This window comes from Centroberyx gerrardi, chromosome 1 (genome assembly GCF_048128805.1).
Source record: "Centroberyx gerrardi isolate f3 chromosome 1, fCenGer3.hap1.cur.20231027, whole genome shotgun sequence".
NCBI classification, from domain to species: domain Eukaryota; kingdom Metazoa; phylum Chordata; class Actinopteri; order Beryciformes; family Berycidae; genus Centroberyx; species Centroberyx gerrardi.
Window position 1 is genome coordinate 35,017,790 of NC_135997.1, and position 24,598 is coordinate 35,042,387.

The following is a 24,598-nucleotide window of genomic DNA, read 5'->3' on the forward strand; positions in this document are numbered from 1 at the left end:
AATGAACATAATTCTGCACAGTCAGACTTTGTTGTCATTGAATTCTTATTTATTACATCGTATTGTGGTTGTATCGCATCGTGAACCCCATATCGTGTATCTCATCGTATCGTGAGATAAGCATATCAACCCATCCCTAAAATGTACCTTAATAAACAGGTTTTTTTTGTTTTCATAAAAATACATTTATTAAAAAACAATACTAAAATGTTAAAGAAACATGGTCAAACAGAATGAGAATCACTTCAATCTCCCAGTAGTGTAAATGTAGAGGGCTTTGTCTTGGTGAAATCCATGCAGTTTGGTTTTCACCCCAGTAATAACTATTCAGCAGCACAATGCATCCTTATTGTACAAAGCAGTATGTATTGCATTCAAAAGCAATACATACTGTACATCACATCCAACATGATCTGTGCCACCTGCGCAACAGGGAGGTCTAGTGCTGAGAAACAAAAGCACAGCAAATTGACATCACATCTGTCATGTGATGGAGGATTTTATCCCAAATGCCTTATAATACCGTGAGTTTACCATGGGTATCAAACCCCTAACCCTGGCAGTGTTGGTGCCTTGCTCTACCCGTTGAGGTATGCCAGGAATGGAACTGTGATTCAGAGCTTTTGGTTAATCGGTGTGTGCCAGACAGCAAATCAAGCGCACAGCAGGGCACAGTGACGCAGGTCTGTTGTCCAGCACACCAGGGGCGGGCCGTTTGTTTTAATAATCAGCTGTGGGGGACTTTGGCTGTTGTCAGAGTGCATAATAACAAGGCTAATATTTCTAACCCCCCCCCCCCCCCCCCTTTATTTCTCGTTCTCTTTTTCAAACTGTTTCTTTGACCTTTCTCTATGCCTCTCTTTCACTCTGCATGTCTCTATTTATATATACCTTTCTTTCTCTCCATCCTCTCTCCTGCACGCAGGGCGACGTCTAACAACAAGGTCAGAGAGATGGTTGTATTGGAGCTGAGTTACGTTAACTCCAACCTGCAGCTACTGATGGAGCAACTGGAGGGACTCAACAGCTCAGTGGAGGTCTACCAGAATGCCCAGTGAGTACAAATACTACTACTACTACTACTAATACTAATACTGCTACTACTACTACTACTAATAATAATAATAATCCTATTAGTACCTATTAGTAACACAGTAACAAAGTGCTTTATAAGACAATTCAAAATTTTATCTCCACATCCATCATGCATAAAGTACAAATGAAAATAAAGGGAAGAGAACACAAATATCATGTCTTACCAAGACAATAGACCCACCCAGAGGGGCGGGGCTAACCAGAAGCGATCCAGCAGGGTACACACTCATCCCCCACCTGTAGATTCCCTACAAAACCACTGTAAGATCTAGGAGGTTAACAAATATTCATATAGTCAAATATATCAGAATTATTTAGATTGGTGAATATTAGTGAGCATTAAAATATTGAATGGAATAGAGTGAACCGTTCCAAAACATGAACATGTCAGTGTATTGTTTGATTGACAGGTGATCTCTGGGAAGTGCAGTGCAAAAACACGACAGCAGTGAGCGCTTAGCATTAAAGATGGAGACAAAATAAAAATAAAAAAAGATCTCGAGGATCGCCACTTTAACGAGGTTCAAGTGAAACTTGTCTGTTTACCTCCCATCACTTGACCCCACCCCTTCTTGCCACAGCACCTAAATCATATTGTTTTGTAAAGTAAACAGTAGTTTACTTTTTGCAGCAAGCCACTTGCAGACTGTTGACTTCTGCAGTGTTTCAAGTGGTAACAGAGAGCTGCCAGTCTATCTCCACTTTTGTGTCTCCCAAATGTCAAATTTCAGGAACTAAGAAGCAGCCTTGTTTTTAGCTTGAGCATCATGCTTTTTTAGGTTATCCAATGGGATTTGAAAAGCTTTCAGCAGCCCAAGGGTTGTAGAAGTTTCTCAACTGATAGAGGATCCTACAATACAATCCTTCAGTTGAAGTGAAAACATGAAGATCACCAAAATTGGGGTCAAGTTGTTTTCACCTGACAACAGCACTACATAAACAGGCTTACATGCCGCTGTAGTGTTGATGCCGGTCTGTGTGTAACTTCCTGCAACAACTCAACTCTCGCGAGACTTGGTTAAACACACACCGGATCAAGCGAAAGGTAAAGAAAAACGTTTCATTTCTCTGTAGGGTCCTTTCCATAATGTTGTCAGACACTTATAACAACAATCTGAGCCTGTCAGTGGCAAAAACAAGAACTTTTAGTGTATGTACATTGACGGTTCACAATTGCCCCGTCGGATTACATTGCAGCTCGTTTCGAGGCTGCCGGCTGAAGCGATCTCGCTCAATACTGGACCAATTTCAAAAATTGTTGTCCCCTTTAGTCACTTAGACACAAAAAGATGGGAAAATAGGGTCCAGGTTGAAAAATACCGAAGTTACCCTTTAACCCTAACCTCCTCCCTCACCTCAACCTGCCTAACCTTAAATCTTACCCTCATGTAAACCTGATCCTAATTTTAACCCCAAAACCAAGTCCTAATCCTAAACTAACTAATCTTAACCCTTACCCTAATGTATAGTCCTAATCCTAAATTAGACCCTTATTATTAGGACCAGACAAAATGACCTCATTTCACAAACATGTCCTCACTCAGGTCTAAAACTCAAACCGGTTCTCACTAGTATAGAAATACAAGAATACACACAACACACACACATACAGTGTTGATTGTTAACAAAGAGGCTGAGGGCTTTGACACTCTGTGATTAGGGTGTTATGCACTGCAGCAGATGAAAGAGGCTTGATGACAGAGCAGCAGAAAAAAAGGGTGTAGAGGAAGAGAGAGAGACATATAGAAAGACATGGAGACAGACAGAGAGAGAGAGAGAGGTATGCTGTCGTTCAACTGGACCGGCTGGTTTTTGGACACAATGCACGGTGCGACGAGGAAGCGATCATCTTAATTTCCATGTAAACCAAGATAAACATCCAACGCGCACGGCTTCTTAGGGCTGTCTCGATCAGGTGTGTGTGTGTGTGTGTGTGTGTGTGTGTGTGTGTGTGTGTGTGGGTGTGATGATGATAGGCTCCGGTGTTTTCTTTCTTTAAAGCCAAGCCAGGTTTTTTGTTGGGAGTTTATAGGGTGTGCGTGTGTGTAATGGAGATGCATGTGTAGCCTCAGTCACGTGTCGATGCATCCAGATATGGCAGAAAGCTGTAATTAGGACACAAAGGGCCTCAGTAACGCCTTGCACTGTATGTGACAGAAACACAATGGTTACAGATGTCTTATGAAAATCTATATTTGACAACATGATGACAAAATTATCAAATGGTACAAGATTAAACCAAGTGATGGTGCTGTGTAAAGAATAGTAAGGAACCAAAGTCCTAAATGACAACACTTTTACTGACTGGATCCTCTAGATTTTAGAGATACTGAATGATGAATTTCAGGTAATAGTATTTTTCCATTATGAACCTATTAAGTTTTGGAATAAAAGTCTTCAAATGGCTTTTCTCCACTCTCCTAGTTTAAACCATAGGCAGTCTCTCTTTTGTGTGCTTTAATGCAAATGAAGGACGATTTTAAAGCCATTTAAATTCAACAATTTCTGCTCTCAGGTGACTCCTCATTAGGAACACTTAAGATGTTCACACACACACACACACACACACACTACATATGCATGCACACATAAACTAAACCCACTCCTTTAGAAGAGGCCATGTTACCCATGACAACCAATCACAACAGAACAACAAAGTGATGGGGATGGAGGGGGATTGTGGGGGATGGGGGGGTTGTCAGGTGGTAACCATGGCAACATTTCTGAGGGTCACTCACAGGAATTCAACATCGTTCCCAACCCAGTACCAGGCTGCTAATATAGCAGATCTCCCACTGAATGCTATTCTCTTTCTCCAAACAGCAGTCGATTCGCCATTAAGTTGTTCTTAATGAGCTACTGACCTACTTCAGTTTTTCCTCTAACTTTGGGTTTCCCCTTTAAATCAGACGGAAATCTGCTGATGACCTAATAAAACCCCAAATACCAAGTTTCCTTGGCACCGGGGAAAGCCCAGATTAGTATGGTTTGCTTACAGGGTCGGAGTGCTGTGAGAACCAGGAGACATTAACCTGATTCTCATAATTCATTATAACAACACCTCAGATATCAATAGAGGCTCACAGGGTGTTTTTTCCTAGATGTATTTTCTTTCTGTTTTGATTATCTTAAAAAAAAAAAGTTTCCCACCCCTCATGTTGCTCACACAATTGTACAAGCTTTTAAACATATAAAGCCATAATCTAGTGGTAGGATAGTAAAAAAGCAAAAATAATCATACTTGAAGTGAAAAATTTGTCTTTTTAATTCAAGTGGGTCCCGTTTTCTACAATCAGCCTGTTTTTCTGGAAATAGAGCAAATTTAGATTAAATTTAGATAGAATTTAGAGCAAATTATACCAAAAAAAAAACATTGTTTCCGCCAATGCTTGAATAGTAAGATCAAATTTCTAGGCTGTTAATAATAATAATTATTAACAACATTATTATATTATTATTATTATAGCCTAGAAATATGACGTCATTTGGAAGAAATAAAATAATATACACCCCCAAGAAAAAACTGTAAAAAAAAGATTGTGATATTTTGGCGGGACACTATCACAATATAAAATATTGGATATCGCCCAAGCCTGGTTTCTATGTGGGAATACCAGAGGTGTTGAGATAGTCGTCCCCTGTCATTTCCCAGCAGGTGTCTGGGCAGGACGACACTGCGCAGCCACAAGGGAGGGTTAACCCCTTCCTACCTACCTGAAACACAAGCTCAGCCTTCAGCCAGGAGACAAAGCCTCTCCTCGCCTCTCTCGGCTTTTCCCACCAGCTCTCTGTTCCTCTGAATAGTGTCTTTTTAAGGTTATTGCTCGCTCAGACCAGATCCAGCTGGTTTTGGCATGAGGTAATGCATAGCACAAAGAGAAGGTAATATGTTTTTAACTGCATGGTACAAATAGCTGACAGTACATGTGCAGTACATGAAGTTAGTGAGGACTCATACTGACCTCCTTGAACCTCCCTATAAAAAACTAGAGCAGCTAAAGCACTCTGTATTATTGCCAGACCTCTGTAATATGAGAGCTTTTATAATTAGTTTTAACGATTCATGAAAAATTATTTGACCTAATATTAAGAGTGTATTTATAAAATTGGTGATAAATGAAATCTCTTGACAATAGGCAGCCAGTAAGCAGGTCTCTATGCTGCAGGCTGCTTCATTAACGTAACTGGCAGCAGTATTGGAACAAAATCCTTAAGGAAATGGAAGAAATACTAGAAATTTGATATGGACCCTGTTTCACTATTGCTTGGTCTTCCATGTAAAACCATCACAGCTGCTGGAAAGAGTGGTTCATACAACACTCTAGCTTTTGCAACCAGTTTCCTTGGTCCTGTTGGCACTTATCCATGGCTAAGTAGTCTCTATGTCTTTTACTATGTTTCAATTTGCTCTTACAGGTTTTACTAAGTAAATATACATAGAACTGAGCTGTAAGTTTTGTTTCATCTTAAAATAATAAAAATATTACTACAAAAAAAACTTAACTGGATTAGATAGATTGGGTTGAATACCTGACACTTCTCTATCATCCATGATCATTTTAGGGAGACAAGAAACCTTTGTCTTTTTTTTTTGTCTTTCAATAGAATCATATTGTGAAGAAATAATGAAATTGAGCTGTCGTGAACTATTCTGTTATCTAAATAATAACAATACAAGCAAATACTATTTAAAATATCTCACAAAATGCTATCCAAAATTAGGCAATATTCTTTGAAAAATAGAGTTTTATCATACTTCTTATATTACTAATCAGTGCAGTTCAATGCAATGAACATCAGTTTGAATATTTAACATGTGATTGTGCATTTGGTGGCAGATATTGTTGTGCATTCTCCCATTGTTGCAAAAGCCAAAACCTCCTGCCATTTACAGCCTGAAACACACCAGTATACTGTATACAGTACAACTGACTGACTCTTTACACTCTTACACTCTATCTCTACTATGTGTGTCAGTATGTGCTGTGTACTACTGTGTTATTCTGGTAATGTCTCTCTGCACCAATGTTTGCAAGACTAATTCCTGATGTTTCCTGCACTTGGTGACTAAATGGATTACGAGTCTCTGTGGTTTTGGTATTTAGTAAAGGGTGGAGGTTGTCCTGAGCTGCCATTGGTGCAAACCAGAGCTAGGCTGGGCTACCATGGTGATACTCATCTGTTCCATGTCTTAGGCATTGGCGCCTAAACGATGGGCAGGAGAGCGGTGGTGGTGGTTGGGGTGTGTGTGTGTGTGTGTGTGTGTGTGTGTGTGGGGGGGGGGGGGGGGGGGGGTGCTGAACTGCTGGGAGGCTTTTAACATTTCAACATTCCAACAGAAGAGAAGTCCTCAGCCCCCCCAAACCAGAGAAAAGACTAGAGTGATCTCATCTGCAAGTACTAATGGATGACACTGCATTCTCTCTCTCTCTCTCTCTCCTTCTCTCTCCCCCTCTCTCTCTCTCTCTCTCTCTCTCTCTCTCTCTCTCTCTCTCTCTCTCTCTCTCTCTCTCTCTCTCTCTCTCTGATGAATGAGGCCTTTCTGTCATTCACAGAGCACAGTATGCAAGAGGAATGCTGCCATATCATCAAGTGATGAATGAGACTGAGGCTGTGCTTTTCTGAACATGTATTTTCGGACTTCTTGTACAGTGATAAGGCCGTACCTCACCTCTGATCCCTTACACCGAAAGAATGCTGATTAAAATTAGAGTTTGGACAACGTCATTTGTTAGACAAAGTCATGACAGCAAAGTCTCAAATGTAAATGTAGGTTGATTTAAAGCTTGGTGATTTATTTAGAAACGCCTCTCTCCCCCAGACGGCAGGAGGAGGTTTTGGGTCTTTTTTTTATAGACCGTCTAATCAGCAGCAGGCATTTGTCAGGTGATATTTCCTCAGCTCCGATAAGAAGCCGGACCTGCTTTCCATCTGTCAACAACAAGGACCTCCAGGTTTATACTACCAGAGCTAGCTGGAAACAATTATATGCCTGAGGCCTGAATGCAGGGTTTATCTGCTGTTTGATGGCTGTTCTGACAGAAGCTAATGGAGAGGAGGTAGGGCTGGAAGTCTAGAAAGGTGCATTACCGGACAGTTCGGTCGACCTACAAAAGTTTGCGAACACCACATTTTTCTTTATTTTTACTACTTTCCACATTTTAGAATAATAGTAAAAACATCGAAACTATGAAACGACACAAATGGAATTATGCAGTGGCCAAAAAGGTGTTAAATCAAAACTATCTTATATTTTAGATTCTTTAAAGTAGCCGCCCTTTGCCTTGATGGAAAAGCAAAGGCTTTGGAAAGAAATTCATACGTAGGCATCAACTTTTCAGGCAGAAACACATTTCAAGCATTTAAGCAGAAGCCTTTAGATCAAAATGGCTTTAGGAGAATGAAGAACATAGTACATTCAATCAGGTGGGTCCAAGCTTTTGACGGTGCAGTGTGTATAGTGGTGGGCATTTTTATCATACAGTACAGTGAGAGCAGACATGGGCTTCAAACCCCTAACAACAAATTGAACAAATAGAAAATTCTGTGGTTGGTGTGACTGGGCTGTACCTAGTACAATACGCGTTGTTATTTACTCTAAACTGTGATCTGACTGTGCTGACAACATGTTGTGCGTAACAAGGCTTGCTCTGTCGTCAAAGGGAGTTCCTTCCACCTGATATCTTTTATCACACCTTAATGCCTCTGTTTTTTTCCACCATTAGCCAATTGATTGATAATGTGTTTTGCTGCTTGGTCACATGCTTATGTTACTGTACTACCTGTCAAAAGTTTGGGGACACCTGATTGAATGTACTATGTTTTTCATTCTCTTAAAGCCAGTTTGATCTAAAGGCTTCTGCTTAAATGCTTGAAATGTGTTTCTTAGACAAATATAAATAGTGAAGTTGATGCCTATGTATGAATTTCTTTCCAAAGCCTTTGTCTTTCCATCAAGGCAAAGGGTGGCTACTTTAAGGAATCTAAAATATAATATAGTTTGGATTTGTTTAACAGTTTTTGGTCACTGCATAATTCCATTTGTGTTATTTCATAGATTTGATGTCTTTACTGTTATTCTAAAATGTGGAAAATTGTAAAAATAAAGAAAAATGTGGCGTCCCCAAACTTTTGACAGGCAGTGTATGTGTAGTCTAGTGTCTGTGTGTTCTGCACTGTCCCTTGGCACTGCATGAGGCCCTGCTGTACCATGCACTGTATGTCAGTACGTACTGTGCTGCTATGTTAGTTGTTACTCATTCCGATATCTCTGTTTCTGTCTGATTTGCGTACAGGGAGACGGCAAACATCCCCCTCATTCCTCTGGGTCTGAAGGAGACTAAAGAGGTGGACTTCTCCGTTGCATTCAAGGTACAGTAGAACTGACCACAATTTCACTATGACTTAAAAAGAAGTCATTATGTTATCCTCACAATTAACTGAGGAACAATAGATCGTCTGACTGAACAAAAATAGTTTAATTACCCAAAAGTAGGTCAGTGATTATTGACTGGAAGGATAATAAACAATGTTTACAAAGTGCTTTACATACAATAACCCTCATTTTTTTCCTCCAATGCTTGAATAGTAAGATCAAATTTCTAGGCTGTTAATAATAATAATTATTATTATTACAGCCTTGAAATTTGATGTAATTTGGAAGAAATAAAATAAAATACTCCCAAAAAACCTGGAAAAACAAACTGCCGATAATATCGTATATCGCGATATTTTGGCAGGACAGTATCGCGATATTACATTTGGAATATCGCCCAAGCCTACCTGCCACAACCAGTGCATTACCACCACATAGCTGCCTTGCCGCTCAGTGAAGCATGTTGTAAATACCCCGATGGCACATTTACAGTGAGCTGCATGCTGATTAGGGCTGTTGGCTGGCATTGTGGGAGGCGTTCTGACTTCCTGATCTTTGGGCGGGTTAATTTCGCTCCACTTATCGACTGTAATCACACCTCAGGCTTAATGACCAGGTGTCTCCTACCTCTGGCTGGCTCTGACACAATGACAGCATTCACCAGCCCACTTGGCACTCGTGACTTGCACTTGGCTTCTATGCTAGAGTTTAGGGATGATGTGGCAGGGTGGCCAGATTGGTAAAGAGGCCGCCTCCTAACTGAAAGGTCACAGGTTTGAGAATCAAACCTGTGACCTTTCAGTTAGGAGTTGTTAAGCAAGAAACTAGCTGTAGCTCCCCCCTACTGCTTTACTGTATAGCACCACAGAGTGACGTTTCGAGCACCACAGCTCCTCTTCAGACTTGAAAAAGGTATATAGTCGCCATCTTAAATAGACCAAACAATTAGGTTGCCTGATTAGCTCAACTAGGCCACCTGGTTTAAGTCGCGAGATGCAGTTAAATCCACAATCTACAATTTACTTTCCTTTTTTTTTTTTTTTACTGATTACTCTCATTGCTATGGTGACTAGTAGTGTTAATGTGTGGATCAGTAGCATTCAGTGAGATGAGATGTGTTGGCTTTTCACAGGATTTCATCTTGGAGCACTATAGCGAGGATGGGAACAGCTTCGACGATGAAATTGCAGATCTAATGGACCTGCGACAGGTACTGTACATTCATCATTTGATATATGATATATACAAGGGTAGAAGTAACTCATTACATTTACTCTTGTTACTGTAATTGAGCAGTTTTTTTTTGTGTAAATTTACCTTTTTGAGTATTTATTGAAATCAGTAATTTTACTTAAACTTAAGTATGTTTTGATCGAAGTATTGTACTTTGCTACATTTTAAATCACATCCATCACAGAGTACAATTTTTGTAGGCTCTCCAATAAGCATTGCATCAGAAACTGGACAGTCATAAATTGGCCAAATGTGGAGCCATTCACAGTGTGTGACAGAAGAGTAAACTGGCTTTACTTTAATTTTTTTTTTTTCCACTTAAAAGATTTGAGTTTGAACTCTGTCCTCTTTTATAATTGCATGGAAAAAATCACACCAACAATGTTCCCTTTTGTAAAAAGTAACTTGGTAACTTTTACTTGAGTACATTTTAAATGAACTACTTTTTACTTTTACTTAAGTAGATTTTTACACCAGTAATTTTGCCTCAACTTAAGTAAAAGTTCAGCAAAGTAAGACTTACATACTTACGACATACTTTTTCCAACCCTGGATATATGATATAATACCATTTCTGACACTGTAGCTTTTTTACACTAGTCTATCACTGCTGTCTGGTGAAACCCATTAATCTCCAAAGTGTGAACTTTTTAGGAATGAAGACAACCAAGCTTAGCCAAGTTTAATACTCCCAAGAGTCATAAAATGTTCTTTCACCTAGAGGACTGTGAAATCCTTCATCCCAGTACAAACTGGAGTTACTGGGTTTCCGCCCGTCTTAATTCACCACCAGACATTCTTCATTATTACTGTTTCCTTTCATCTCCCAGGCCTGCCGGACGCCGAGCCGAAGTGAGGCCGGGATGGAGATGCTGGCAAAATACTTCAGCCATCTTCCTTTGCTGGAGAGCCGATTCTTCTCCCCAACCCGCCAGACAGGCATCTTCTTCACCTGGTACATAATGATTAAAATAATAATAATAATAATATCCACCTTTATTAACAAAACAGAGTTACAAAGTGCTTTACAAGGTACATGAAAACAGCAATAACAAACAAGTGAAAACTAGTTTAATGCTAGTTACATGCTTGCCACCTATAAGAATCTTCCCAAATAATGTAATAATTGTAATAACAATAATAAAAATGTAAAAATAATAAACTTTATTGATATAACACTTTTCTGCAAAACCTAAATCAAACAATCTAACATTGTAAAATGACATGACGCACCAGGAAAACAGGGAACTTGAAAGGAATCGTCTGCTAGCCAAACACTTACGTCTATCAGCTGGCCTATAAAGGTTACAACCACAGGCATTTCAGACATGGCAGTTCAACAAGGACCTAATGAAAATACTACAGGCTCCTAGACACATCAGGACACAGAAACGCTTGCCCCTCTGGTTAGCATAAAAATACATGAACAATAAATAAAGAATAAAATACAAAAGGGAAAATGCACAGAATTATTAAAACAAAGGCAGCAGTACAAACAGTAGTTTAAGTAAAGTGTGTTTTGAAGTGTTTTAAAGGAGGACACTGAGTTGGCAGGTGGTTCCAGTCCAGAGCACAGATAGAAACGGCTTCAAAGCTCATGTAATTTATAGATTAGTAATGTTACATCATATTTATGTTACTTTTATCCAGAGAGAGGGACTAACAATGAGTGAGCAAGTCAGCCTGAGCAAGTCATTGTCTTGCTCAGGGACAGGACCCATGCCTGTTGATGGAAACTTTGGCAATCTCAAGTCCTTATCTCCTTCAATATTGAATACATTTGATATATGCATAACTAAAAACTTAAACCTTTACTGTACTCACAACAGACGCTTCAGCATCAGCTGTTTTCATCTAAACATGACTTCCTTGATTCTGTGAGCATGTAGCTGGTCTAACCAGGTCATGTGTTGTTTTTAAAACCTCTGATCATTGATTAAGATAACCATGAACTTCCAGCATGCAACAGGGTCAAATTACCAGTGTCCAACCCATCAGAGCTTCTGGTTTCTCCATCAACCAGACTGATCAGGTGAATCCAGGTGAAAGCTCTGATCTCTTGTTGATATAATCTATTATATCCACTTCACCCATAAAGGAGAGATGGAGGGGATAAGCTTAAAGGCTTAAACCTTCCGAGGTTTAAGCCATAAGAGGCATCGGGATGAAGGAGAGGAGACATCAAGTCTGTATGAGAAAGAATGTCCTAATATTGCTGTGTGAACACAGTATTAAAGGTTAACACCGGTGTAATTTTATTTTTAGACCAAATCCATTAAACAACTCGCAGAGACATACTGCTGCCTTGACTAACATAATTGATCATTTAAATAACAGGTTTATTGTATTTTTTCCTAACGTGACTTTATAGCGCCACAATTATTGTAGTTGCCATTGTATCAAAAGTAGTTCCATTCGGCCAGAATTAAATGTCTCGAGTGAGACGTTGTGTCCCATTCTGCCTCAAGTTTTGTTTTGCCTCTTCACTGCTACCAGAGGTAACAGTGCGCAACAATGGAAAAGTGAAAATAGTCCCAATTAAACGTGATAATTAGTCACGTGATGAAGTCATGTTGAGAAAAAAATGTGATATTCAACATGATGTATTACATGTATCACAAACACAGGTGGAATCACTTCTTAGCAGGCTCAATAAATTTGTGACCCACCTATGACAACAGAGGATGTGATATTGAGTGCTCCTGTCTCTCTCCTTCAGGTACGATTCCTTCACCGGAGTGCCGGTGTGCCAGCAGAACCTCTCGCTGGAGAAGGCCAGCATCCTCTTTAACATGGCCGCCCTCTACACACAGATTGGTACCCGCAGTGACCGGCAGACCATCGCTGGCCTGGAGGAGGCCATCTCCTGCTTCCAGAAAGCTGCAGGTATGCAGTGGCGAGGAGTGATATCCTGGTGATATCAAATAACTGTGAAAAACCACTAACATAGTCAGAAAGACCACACACCCGTGATTTTGGTGTTTTCTTTAATGTAAACTTTTCTAAATGTTGATTGACTTTTAACCATCCTTGCACCCTTGAACCTGTTAAAACTCCCACTGCATAATTTCCAGGATTCAAGGGTGTCAAATGAGAAAAGTAGCATCGTTTCCTTCATTCCTTCAAATCAGACTTTTTGCAGATATGTGGTTTTCATCCTCCAACTGTTGCATTCATTTCCCTCCGGAGTTATGTTCATTAACACAGGACATCTGGAACCATAGAATGTGTAGTATACACATGCAGCTGATGATATTAGTGTTGTGTTGTCTACCTTGTTGTACAATATGAGCATTAACTTCACTATCTTAACTATCTACTTAACTATCTTAAACGCAGCCAGTGTTGGGCAGCCCCCACCCCCCAAAGACTTTAATGATCCTGTGGGAAAACTGGCGGAAAAGAGGATCTTCCAGTCTCAATGAACAATGGGATTTATTGAGCTTCTCTAACATGAGTTCTCACGGACAGACAGCGTTCACAGATAGCCTGAGACGGCACCTGTGATAAGAGAAAGAGAGAGAGGGAAAGTAAGAGAAAGAGAGTGAGAGAGGAAGACTGAGAATAGGGAGCCAATGACAGAACGACCTCCCACCACCCCAACCTCCACCACACCCCAACACCTCTCCCCACCCCCAGCCTGGGACATATACGCTACAGTCTGAAACAATTCAACTGAACAGACCCCAGCCTTACAGTTTAACCACAAGCCAAATAGTTGATAGAAAGTTGATAGAAATGATAACAGTACCTCGGCTAACTTTTGACCATTGACTTTAATATAAAAAAAGACACTAAGCAGTTTGGGAAAAGACGACTAGTGTGAACGCCTCATTCTCAGAAGGAGCAGAGCCATGTGCCATATACACCCTGCGACTGCTCCTCCATAGATAAGAATGGCGTGACATTTCAAATGGGCCGCGCCTACAAGGTGCGGTACAAGTGCGAAGCCCTATTCAGTTTCTATTGGCAAAAGAAAAAATCAACATTTTCTGTGGTTGCCGTTTATGTATTCTAGTAATTTATGCGAAATGTGTGGTGTTGTTGCCCGTAACCTTTTCACGTCTGTCAAACAAGCTAACAAGCTAGCTTGCTAACAAGCTAGCAAACTTCTGTGCAAACTCCCGTTCAAGAGAGGACTCATGTTAGCATTTTGAGGCTTCAAGAAAAAACTTTTTAATGATCTTGCTGTTGTTTGACAGCCATGAAAAGGTAACAACAAATAATTTACACCATATACATTTCACATAAATTATTAGAACACAGACGAAGCAACCACAGAAAATGACGATTTATTGTTTTGTTAGGGTTTCGCACTTGCCCCGCACTTTGTAGGTGTGGCCTTTTTGCCGCGTCATCGCCATTCTTATCTATGATGGAGGATGAGTGCTGACGGTCTTCCTATGGCTCCCGTGTCATGTTGGTAGTTTCCCTGCCCTCAGAGGTTTGAGAAAGCTCAAACAAGTCTTGATAGAATTATGACCTGGCAGCGGAGGGAGTATTGCACAATAATTACAGCTCTGCCCAGGGCTTGGTTATGTTGCTGCGATGGCTATAATTTAGTCTTGTATGAAATAAAACAATTATACTGTTATGGGAAACATTGTCTCCAGTATGAAGAACCTGTAATAAACTTGGACGGGAGGTGACAGCCAGAGATGCTAGGTGTAGATGGGAGTCAGCCTTCACCCTGGGGGCAGATCATGGGCTGCTGCAGCGGCCTTTAGTCAGGGAAACAAGAGAGGTTTAGAGGATGGGAGGAGTGAGCTAACATGGGCAGAACCACAGCTGAAGACTACTGAGACAGCGCTCTGTTATTAAGCTGTCTACAGCCCTCTGCTGCCAAGTTTTTAATCTGTAAAATAAGAGGGAGTTGTGCTCAGTTGGAATGCAGAAAGCCTTGTTGCTTCCAGCTAACATGAAAAACTAATTTCAGATGGTTTGTGTTTTGGCTCAATTTAAAAGCAGCACATAGACATTGATCTTTTTCCCTTTATTAGACAGTGTCTAGTAGAGAGTGACAGACATCAGGAAAGGAGGAAGATGTCGTGACATAGGTCATGAGTCAGAATCAAATTCACAACGTCATGCGTCCTGGTGGCTCAGTTGTCTAAGGAACCCCACAACTGCTCTAGTGGAGCTCCCAGTTGCCAGCAGCAGGAGACTGTGATTATTCTAAGTAGCTCCCAGTGGCTGACGGTAGAAGACTGTGGTTGTACTGGGCAGCTCCCAGCAGTGAATGTGTATAACCCTTCCTTTAAAAGTACCACCAAGCAGCCTATTGCACCAGCTGAACATATGCTCTATCGTAAGTTAGGGTGTAAAGTCCACACTAACTGTTTGAAACTAGTTAGTTGGACACTAAAGTTGTGTCTTTGTTTAGTTGCACCATGAGACTTAAGGTACATCTTAACTAGTAGAACTTAAGGACCACTAACCAAAATATTGCCGCAGACAGTGACGTTTTCCCCTGCCACGACCAATCTTGTGCCCAAATCAACGGTTGCTAAATTAATATCATAACATGCGCGATAGCAAGATAAAGAGGATAAAACGTACAAATTTAGAACTGTCAACAAACATTAACAAATAGGTTGGCCTATGTTATTTAGTAGCCAAGGCATAGGCTACAAAGTATTAGGATTAATTTCTCGTTAGTCTCCCTTACCCTCTACAACCACAGACATAAATCTACACAACTGGATGTAACTAATAGGCTACAGACAGCAATAGTGACGTCAAGTGGTTTAACCGTTAATTTCAGAGTAAAGCCTAGCATATGCAATCCCATCACTAATGGTGGAAAAACGTTAGGCCTAGGCCATTTGTTTTATTGCTAGCTAGCGAAAAATGTAGTTTGCCGTCAGTTCAATGATCTAAATTCTAAAAACAAATTTTGCAATTATTTAGATCGTCCCAGTTCTGACTGTCTGGAGCATTAAGTGAAGTGAATTCAAATGTAGGCAATATTAACATCGGGAATGTGCATCATCTGGGAAACTGAAATTTGGATTATTAAAATAGCTATTTCAGTTAGTGCCACCATTTAAAATTTTAGAAATGCGTAAACTCAGACTTGGTTAGACTTTGCGTTCAAACTAGCCTACGTTTGAACATAAGTTTAACTGGTGCAACAAGCTTAACTGGTGAACTTAAGACGTAGTCTGAGTTTGAGCTGTGCTGACCCCCCTCAGGTATCCTGAACCACCTGAAGGAGACATTCACCCACACCCCCAGCTATGACATGAGTCCAGCCATGCTCAGTATGCTGATCCGGATGATGCTGGCCCAGTCTCAGGAGTGTCTGTTTGAGAAGACCGCTCTGCCGGGCATCCGGAACCACTTCTACTCCCTGCTGAAGATGGCCCAGGAGGCTGCGAAGGTAAAGAAACACATACAATCACACACACACACACACACACTCTCTCTCACACACACACACACACACACACACACACAGGCTCTATCCTATACAAAATGTTCTTGTTTTGTTCTATATTTGTTGCTCTGTAAAGCACCTTCTGCTTTTTGTTATACTTGACTTGATTTCTCCATGTAGTGCACTCTCCCTTTAACTGAATATGGTTATTTTGAAGTGCTGATGGGTCCTGTGGCCCCATTAGGAATGACATTAAGTGTGAATGTAAAGTAATAATGTCACTTCAGAGTCAGATTCCCCACTTCTATCAGTGAGTTTGGAATTTGTACCGGTCGGCGCTGTTAATGTACTCCCAGTAACTCTATCCTGCCTTCCCTGCCAGGTTTCAGAAACCTACGACCACGTCCACCAGTCCATGATCCAGACGCCAATCAAAGACAACGTCCCATTGTTCTGGTCCACCATGTCGCAGGTCAAAACCAACCACTACCGCTCCCTGGCTCACTACTTCGTAGCCACTGCACTACTGGACCACCAGTGTAAGAGAAACAGCTTCTAACCTTCATTTAGACTGGATGTAATAGCCAGTTTCAGGCTGACCGAACAGGCTTTCATAGATAGATTTCTTACTTAATTCCATTTTGCCTGTCTTTCTCGCTCTACGTTTTTATCAACTCACTTACCGAGATAAAAATATGTGGTTGACTGGTTTTGAAAATGAAAGCAAATGCATTGAGAATTAGAGGAAATCGAGGAAAATTTAAAGACTAATAGAAATATCTGAAGTAGTAAGCCAAATACAGTGATTATAAAGATGCAGAAAACCAATATGTAACTAGTTTGAGGGAAACATCCACTAACCTCACCGCTTCAGTGGGACTGAACCAAATACACTGTAGTACCATATGCACTACCATAACAACTAATTTAGTCTCTTATTACTTATCTCTCCTTTCATTTAATGAATTTTATAGAAACAAGGAAGAATAAGGCAGATCACTCCACTAGTATCAAGAAAATGACACTTAATTTGAGAAAATTCTTGAAACAAGTTCATTTGTATTTGAAACAGTGGAAAAGATCTCACCACACTGGCAGATGTTTTCGCACTTGCTTTAAGAAAGATAATATTTTAAGAGGCAATAGAGGCTTTGCAGTTGTGTCACAAATCTACCTTGAAGAATTGGCTGAGGGCAAATAATGTCTGAAATACAGTATATAACAGCCAGGCTAGAAAAAGAGAGATTCCTGAAAAAGATCGTTGTGGTGTGGGTGTAGGTCAGTATTTTCTAAGTAAAAGTAAATACTGTGATTAGGTGGATTTGTTTCTAAATGTAGGTTACTGTGACACAGTAAACTGTCATGTCTTTAGCCCTCGTCTCTACTCCAAAACACTCTGAGCTCTCTGCGTGAGGGAAATACAGCATGTGTTCATACACCAGGCCAGCTCTGTACAGTACACTGCAAAAAATGACATGTTGTCAAGTGATGTTATCCTGTTTCCAGACCTATCAAGCTTATTTCATGACATTTTTAGTCAAATTATCTCACTGCACTGACAGACGATCTTGGTGGTTTCAATAAATTTCACTTGATTCATGCCAATATGACTTCTTTCAAGAAATCATCATAAAACAATGAAGAAAATCTTGAAACAAGAAGCTTTCTCCAAGACGATTTTAACAAGTTACATTATCCTGAAAAACGAAGTTGTTAAAACTAAAATTATCTGCCAGTGCAGTAAGATGATCTCACTAAAATAAAATCCTAAAATAAGCTTGATAAGTCTGGATACAAGATAAAATAACATAACAAGTCTGTCAGTTTTTGCAGTGTACATTCACATACCAGGAAGGTATCAGGCTGTTCCAGGATCGGTGTTCCAGGACTTTACCTGTCTGATTTGAAACACCCCGGAGAATCAGATATCCCATTCAAACAAACTGTAGAGCACTGTGTCGGCCAGCGCTGCAGTCATATGAGAGAGCTCGACTGAACCACAGCCAGCCACAACACTATTACATAACAGCTATTTACAGTTCTCTCTCTCTCTCTCTCTCTCTCTCTCACACACACACACATACACACACACACACACACACACACACAAAAAACACTCCCCATGGTAAAGAGAGGCTGTGTTTCCAGCCGTGAGGAACTCTGCAGCCTCTTTATGCTGTCATAGTCAGGCAGCAAGATAAAGAGAGAGAGACGAAGAGATTGAATGAGTGAGGGAGAATGGTTGAAAGGTAAAAAAAAATAAAAATAACTGGATTGAAATAGAAGTAGTCAGGTGGGGGGTATTACAGTTATGTAGCCTTTTAATGCTATCTGCATAATCAGGTGGTGAGATGGAGAGAGAAAGGGTTTGAGAGAGAGAGAGAAAGAGAGAGAGAGAGACAAAGGTTGAGCGACTTAGGGAGGAGGGAAGAGAGGAAGAGAAAGATGTCTGTGTGAGTAGAAATCCTCCACAATTGGTGTTGCTGTTGATTTAGTCTGATGCTGTTTGCCTGAAACTCTGCACTGACACCCTGCATTGGAAATCTGTCACGTTTACAATGTGTCGTATAGACAGACATACAAATATACAACAAATGTAACCTAACATAAAAAGGTAAATGTGGGAGAGACAAAATTGAAAGCAAAATTAAACAATTAATGAATTCAGAAGCTTATGTATATGAAAATGTACATTGATATAATAAATCTTTCAATAATCTTGCCACAAGCATAACAGGCTGTGTTTAAAAAAAAAGAAAGAAAAAAAGTAAGTCTTTTTTTAATACTTGCTGTGATTCCAAATGCCCCCTGTGAACAAACAAGTTGAAACTTGAACTTGAAGAAACAAATTGAAATAGTATAATAGAGGCACTATACATGGTGGTGGTGGTGGGGGGATAAGGGGTTATAGTTCGGTCCAGTGCAGTCTGAATGGGACAGGACCGGGTGGAGGGGTGACAGAGCAAAGGCACTTTGAGTTTGGCAGCTCATTAACAGATTCTTGTGTGAATGAGGAGAATGTAGTAATTAACAGGACTGTAGAGAGAGGATTCAGCCCAGAAACTGGACATAATGAAGAGTGCTGCTATAAACAGATAAACTACAACCACAGTTCAATATTAAAACACTGAATACTGTCTGACTAGTTAGGTGAATCCAATAGAAAGCGCTTATGCCTTATGATTTACCTGTTGAATCCACCTTTGGATTCATTTCTGGAACTATTTTGTATTATTTACAAAATGTTATTTTTTAAGTGAGCAACCACATATTCATCCACTGTGCAATGATTCTTAGCTGCACACAGTTTCCCATCGATCACCACCTTCACTTCCTATGGAAACAGGAAAAGTAGTCCCCGGTAGTGCGAAAGAGTACGTTATTTTTGTATTTTTGTATCATATTTCATGTAAATTCTACCACTCTCATTCACAAAGCTGCCAGACTTAGCCGCATGACGTACCAAAATGACGTACCATTTAGCTTTATAGCTACAAGTTCTCATTTTCTCACTTTTGGCATAATGCTAGTGGCCTTCTATCACTTATAGTGTATGCTAAAATGTTAGCATGGAGCCCTATCTCAACATAGTGTATGCTAAAGTGTTAGCATCGAGCCTACTATCACTCAACATAGTGTATGCTAAAGTGTTAGCATGGAGCCCTATCACACAACATAGTGTTTGCTAAAATGTTAGCATGGAGCCCTATCTCAACATAGTGTATGCTAAAGTGTTAGCATCGAGCCAACTATCACTCAACATAGTGCATGCTAAAATGTTAGCACGGAGCCTACTATCTCAACATAGTGTATGCTAAAGTGCTAAAGTGTTAGCATGTAGCATCATTGTCAGTGTTTGGTAGTTCTGTAGTTCCATTTATTTCTCTGCCTTAGAATGTATGTTGCCTTCTGATTGTTGTAAAAGTATGTGATGTTATAGGCATGTTTGGAGGTTAGTCCAACCATTTGCCACATCAAAAAAAAAAAAAGATCCAAGCTACATGGTTTACTATTTCATGTAATTCATGCATTTCATTTTACACTATTTCTTATTCATTTCATCATCATTCAATTGTGGGGCCATTCAGCTTAAAAGCTTGATTATAACCTACTTTTTCGGCTATGTTTTCTTATTCACATGAAACTTGGCTTGAATTTTCCTCTTATGTGATCTGTATAAGTAGCCTAGCTACTCATGGATTATTAGATGGATGGATTACAAGGATTATTCAGGTGTCTGCATTCTTATTGCTTAGTGACTGGTTTCAGTAGTTTCATGTACATACTATACTTTGCCTCAAAATATCTTCATATAGTTCATTTCTATCAACTGAAGAAGTGGATTTCTAGTGGAAGTCTTCTTCTATCTGGTCTATTAAATTATTGAGAACTAAGGCTCTGATATTATTATTTAAACAGACAGTCTGGGAGCAGACCCTTGATTTTGAATTTATTTGAAAATTAAAAATTAATAGGTCGTTCTTTCCCCCTGTCCTCTGTGTGTCCAGTGAGTCCCAGCGATGATGAGGACCAGCAGGAGAAGACTTTGTCTCAGGTCTATGATCGCCTTCCTGAGGGACGTTCTCCTCTGGACATCCTGAAGAAGAGAGAGGAACGCCGCCGCATCGGTAAGACCTAACATGCAGGTTCAACACAGCAGAAGCCAGCAGAATGCAGTAGAACCCAGTAGATTCTGTCAGTCCCGTGGTTCTGATGTTAATCCATATTTTAATAGCTGACTATGATCCAGGTTCCCATTGCTAACTTTCTGTTGGTCTGACTTTCCCTCTTCCTCTCCTCTGATCTGTCTTCTTCTTCTCCATCTCCCCTCTCCTCTCCACTTTCTCCTCTTCACCCCTCTTCTTCTGTCCTTCCCATCCCCATATCCTTCTTCTCCTCCTACTGACCTCTCCTCCCTTCTCCTCAGGCAAAGCTCACCTTCGCCGGGCCATCCTGGGCCATGAGGAGGCGCTGAGGATCTACGGTTTGTGCCGCCACCTGAGGAAGCTGGAGGTCCTGCAGGACATTCTTCAGGCCAGCCTCCAGCGCTCGCTCAACAAGTTCACCGACAACGACAATGAGGACGAGTTCACCGACTACATGGAGGCACCGGACATCATCTGTGAGTGGAAAGACAGCTACAGTATTTGTTGAGAGCGTAAAGTCAGTTACTGGTGTAAAAATATACTTAAAGGTGCAAAAAGTCCGAATTTTATGGTCCCATAGCACATAATGACCAGAATATCTCTGCGGGGGGTTGATAGGGTAGTTTATTAACACACACACACACACACACACACACACACACACACACACACACACACACACACACACAGATATTGTGAAAGCCTAACTTTATCATTTATGTCAGTTATAGGCCACCAAGCTGTGTCTGCCACTGTTGTTGCAATGCCTTGGTTGCTAATAGAGGGCGCTAAAAGTCATAGATTTTATTTAAAATGTATTCAATGAAAGTTACTGAGTTATTTGTTTTTTTACAAAAGAGAACATACATATGATGATACATATGGACGAAGTTCAAACTAGGTTCTTTTAATTTTATCTCCTAGAATATATGACATGATAGAATATCATCAGACATTACCTGCCAGTTGAACCATGGTCGTTTTTGTCTATAACATAGGAACATATAGAATAGAGTAGAACAGAATATGATAGAATTTGAGTGTGGAACAATGGTCAGTAAAAATGGTCTGTTTGCCAAAGATAACATACAAAATATAGAATAGGATGAAATAAAATAGAATAGCACAGAATAGGATCACTTAGCATGCAGGAGTATAGAATAGGACATGTGAGGGTAGAATAGAATGAAATAGGATAACATAGAATACAATGGTACAGGATATATTAGTATTGAATAGGACAAGTGTAAAGTTTATTGGAGTCTCCATTTACTGTCACTGAGGTGACGGCTATTGTTCTTGCGGTTTACACAGAAACTCGGTCCGGTCACTCCAGCAACACCGCAACAAACACTTCACAAATGACACTAATGCCAAGCAGTAGCAATGCGCTGTCTGTTGTTTTATGAGGTTTGTCTTTCTGCAAACCGTTTCTAAAAGGCTTTTGTATTGCCAGCCACACCTCCACATCTTGTAATCAGATGAGATAAATCAGATGTATTTCCAGGTACAGATGATGTAATATTGACACTTGAAGTGCGGTTGTGACAATAAACACAGTAGGATGACAGCTTTGTTTTCCCCTTCTCTCCATAGCTAAAACAGAGCACAAAGCAGAGCTGGAAGTTCCCGCGTCAACGAAGGTGAAAGTCAACGACTTTTTCCAGAGGCTGGTATGTGGGCTACTAATCCTCTTCCACTCACACCGCTGTTTTTCACATACACTGTTGGTTTATTCAGGACAGGACATGAAACAGCTCTGGATTTGTGTTTTGCAATTTTAAAGCATACTTAATTTTAACACCCAGAGTGTTTTTTTGTTGTCATTCCTGAATACAACCAGCCGAGAGTGAGTCTCCTGGAAGCTTTGGCATGGACCAACAGTCCATACATAGTCTCAACTATTTCCGAAAGCCTCCTGGACTCTCAACAAACGCAGCACTAACACTAACCATGGACAGAGGTGCTCTGATCCTGCTTTGAACTACATGCAAGTTATTCAACCAGAAATCAAAATCACCCAGGAGTTGAACACTGCTATTATAAATGAGCGCTGCTGTCGTGGGGAGAAAACACACTGTTAACTGAAGGTTCCCATGGTCCTTTCTGTGTAGAACCAGTCTCCTGACCCCATGAAATCTGTTCAACACCCATGATAACATTTTACAAATACATGGCGGTCAATCTGAAAATAAGGCTGGTTTTCTACATTCCTGAAAGGTCGACTTATTAAAGATGCAAGGTTTTGCCTTGACAGCAGCACTACTACACTCCTCATGTGTCACTGGGACAACTCATCTGTAAGGTGCTTTGGATAAAAGCCTCTGGGTGTGTGTGGGAGGGGGAGTGGTGGTGGTGGTGGTGGTGGTGGGGGGGGGGGGGGGGGGGGTGACTCCCTCTGTCAGTCCTGTCTGTTGTGTTTTGATTCGGTGTCACTCTATAAAACCAGAGGGCTGAAGAGCGGGCTTTAAAGGACCATACTGTTTTGGAATGTTTTAGCCTGTTTACTACACTGCACACATACCTTACATTACTACTGACCATTTTTCAAATACCATACCTTTTAACCATACTTTTTTAGATTTATGTTTTTTCCTCTACTGTTCCGGCTAACATTCGTGCCCAGGTTTAGAAGTAATGGATGTTTGAATTTGGTTCATAAAACAATTTTTTCTGCAGGCACTATTGTCTGGCGGAGACGTAGTGTTGCACTCGGAAGTGCTTTCCATGCAGACACCCACACAACAGGTGTCACAACACCCACACAACAGGTGAGAGTAGGTGTCCACACCCACACAAAAGGTGTGGGTGTCTGCATGGAAAGCAATTCCGAGTGCAACAGAGAGTGCAGCAGAGAGGAATGGTGCATTCACGTGCTATCGATAAATTGGAAAAACAAATTTTCTACTTGGCAGTTCGCTATCGTAACTTTTTCAAAGCAAGAAGAACCCAAATCCACTTCCCGCACACAGTGCACACACATCACCATTTCCTCTCTTTGGGTCGGACTTAATTTTTGACATTGTTTTCACACCAGAAATGATCCGCAGCAGGGTCCGAATCTGGTGAACCTTTTAAAAGTTTTCGGTCCACGCCCGAGTCCACATGGTGTGTTCACACCTGTCAAAATGACCCGAACTTGGCAAAAACTTTGCACCAAACGATGTAGGTGTGAAAGGCACCTAAGACAGCTGAACTGAGTATCAGAAACACAATATGTCACCAATATGGTTGAACAACAACAAAATGCATTAACAACAAGTAAGGAAAACAATAAACCTATTACTATAGCTGTGAATAGTTATGTGGCATTTATGATGTTACACTTCTGGAAGAAAAAGATACAAATGCTGAATTCATTTCTAAAATGCTGCATATTTACAAAATCTCACCTGAAGTTCATCATTCAATATCTGTAAAATCGGAGTAGGTGTCCATTTTTTCAAATGGCTGGAATCATTTAGAAACCAAACTCTTCAAATGGGAATCTATTGTCTAAGTCTCCTGAAAGAGACACTTGTATACATGTTCGCCATTTCAACACTTATTTAACGTTAATTCCTAGATCAACAAGCTTACAAGCGTCCACTAGTAAGGAGGTCAAGGGTCAGAGCTGTAGTTCCCAGACAGCAGATTTAAAGTATCTCTATGAATCAGTTCCTCCCTGGGTCCTGTTGGAAAATCCTTTCCAGTTCTTTATAACTGGGTTCACTCACAATCTCAGTGACGAGGCTCAAATCTCTTGAGATATGAGGAGAGATGAGGAGAAAAAGATAAATCCAGCAGTATCGCTCCATACAATCACTATGATGATAATTAAAGGCTGAGAGATTTTCCTATCAGATATGAAGTGTATTATGGAAGATAGGA

General features: G+C 40.4%; 1 protein-coding gene across 2 annotated transcripts in view; it reads left to right on the top strand.

The window, feature by feature from the left end:
- rhpn2 (rhophilin, Rho GTPase binding protein 2) overlaps window positions 1–24,598 on the top strand; it is a 43,693-nt gene that overhangs the window by 14,286 nt on the left and 4,809 nt on the right. Inside the window, exons 3-12 of one of the 2 annotated variants that reach the window (XM_071910534.2) lie at window positions 926–1,054; window positions 8,391–8,466; window positions 9,603–9,680; window positions 10,534–10,658; window positions 12,423–12,589; window positions 15,898–16,085; window positions 16,465–16,621; window positions 20,591–20,710; window positions 21,010–21,204; window positions 22,325–22,401. In XM_071910534.2, coding sequence (XP_071766635.1) covers window positions 926–1,054; window positions 8,391–8,466; window positions 9,603–9,680; window positions 10,534–10,658; window positions 12,423–12,589; window positions 15,898–16,085; window positions 16,465–16,621; window positions 20,591–20,710; window positions 21,010–21,204; window positions 22,325–22,401 — 1,312 coding nt within the window. The remainder of the gene's footprint in view (window positions 1–925; window positions 1,055–8,390; window positions 8,467–9,602; window positions 9,681–10,533; window positions 10,659–12,422; window positions 12,590–15,897; window positions 16,086–16,464; window positions 16,622–20,590; window positions 20,711–21,009; window positions 21,205–22,324; window positions 22,402–24,598) is intronic. The other variant, XM_071910535.2, reaches the window with a different exon arrangement.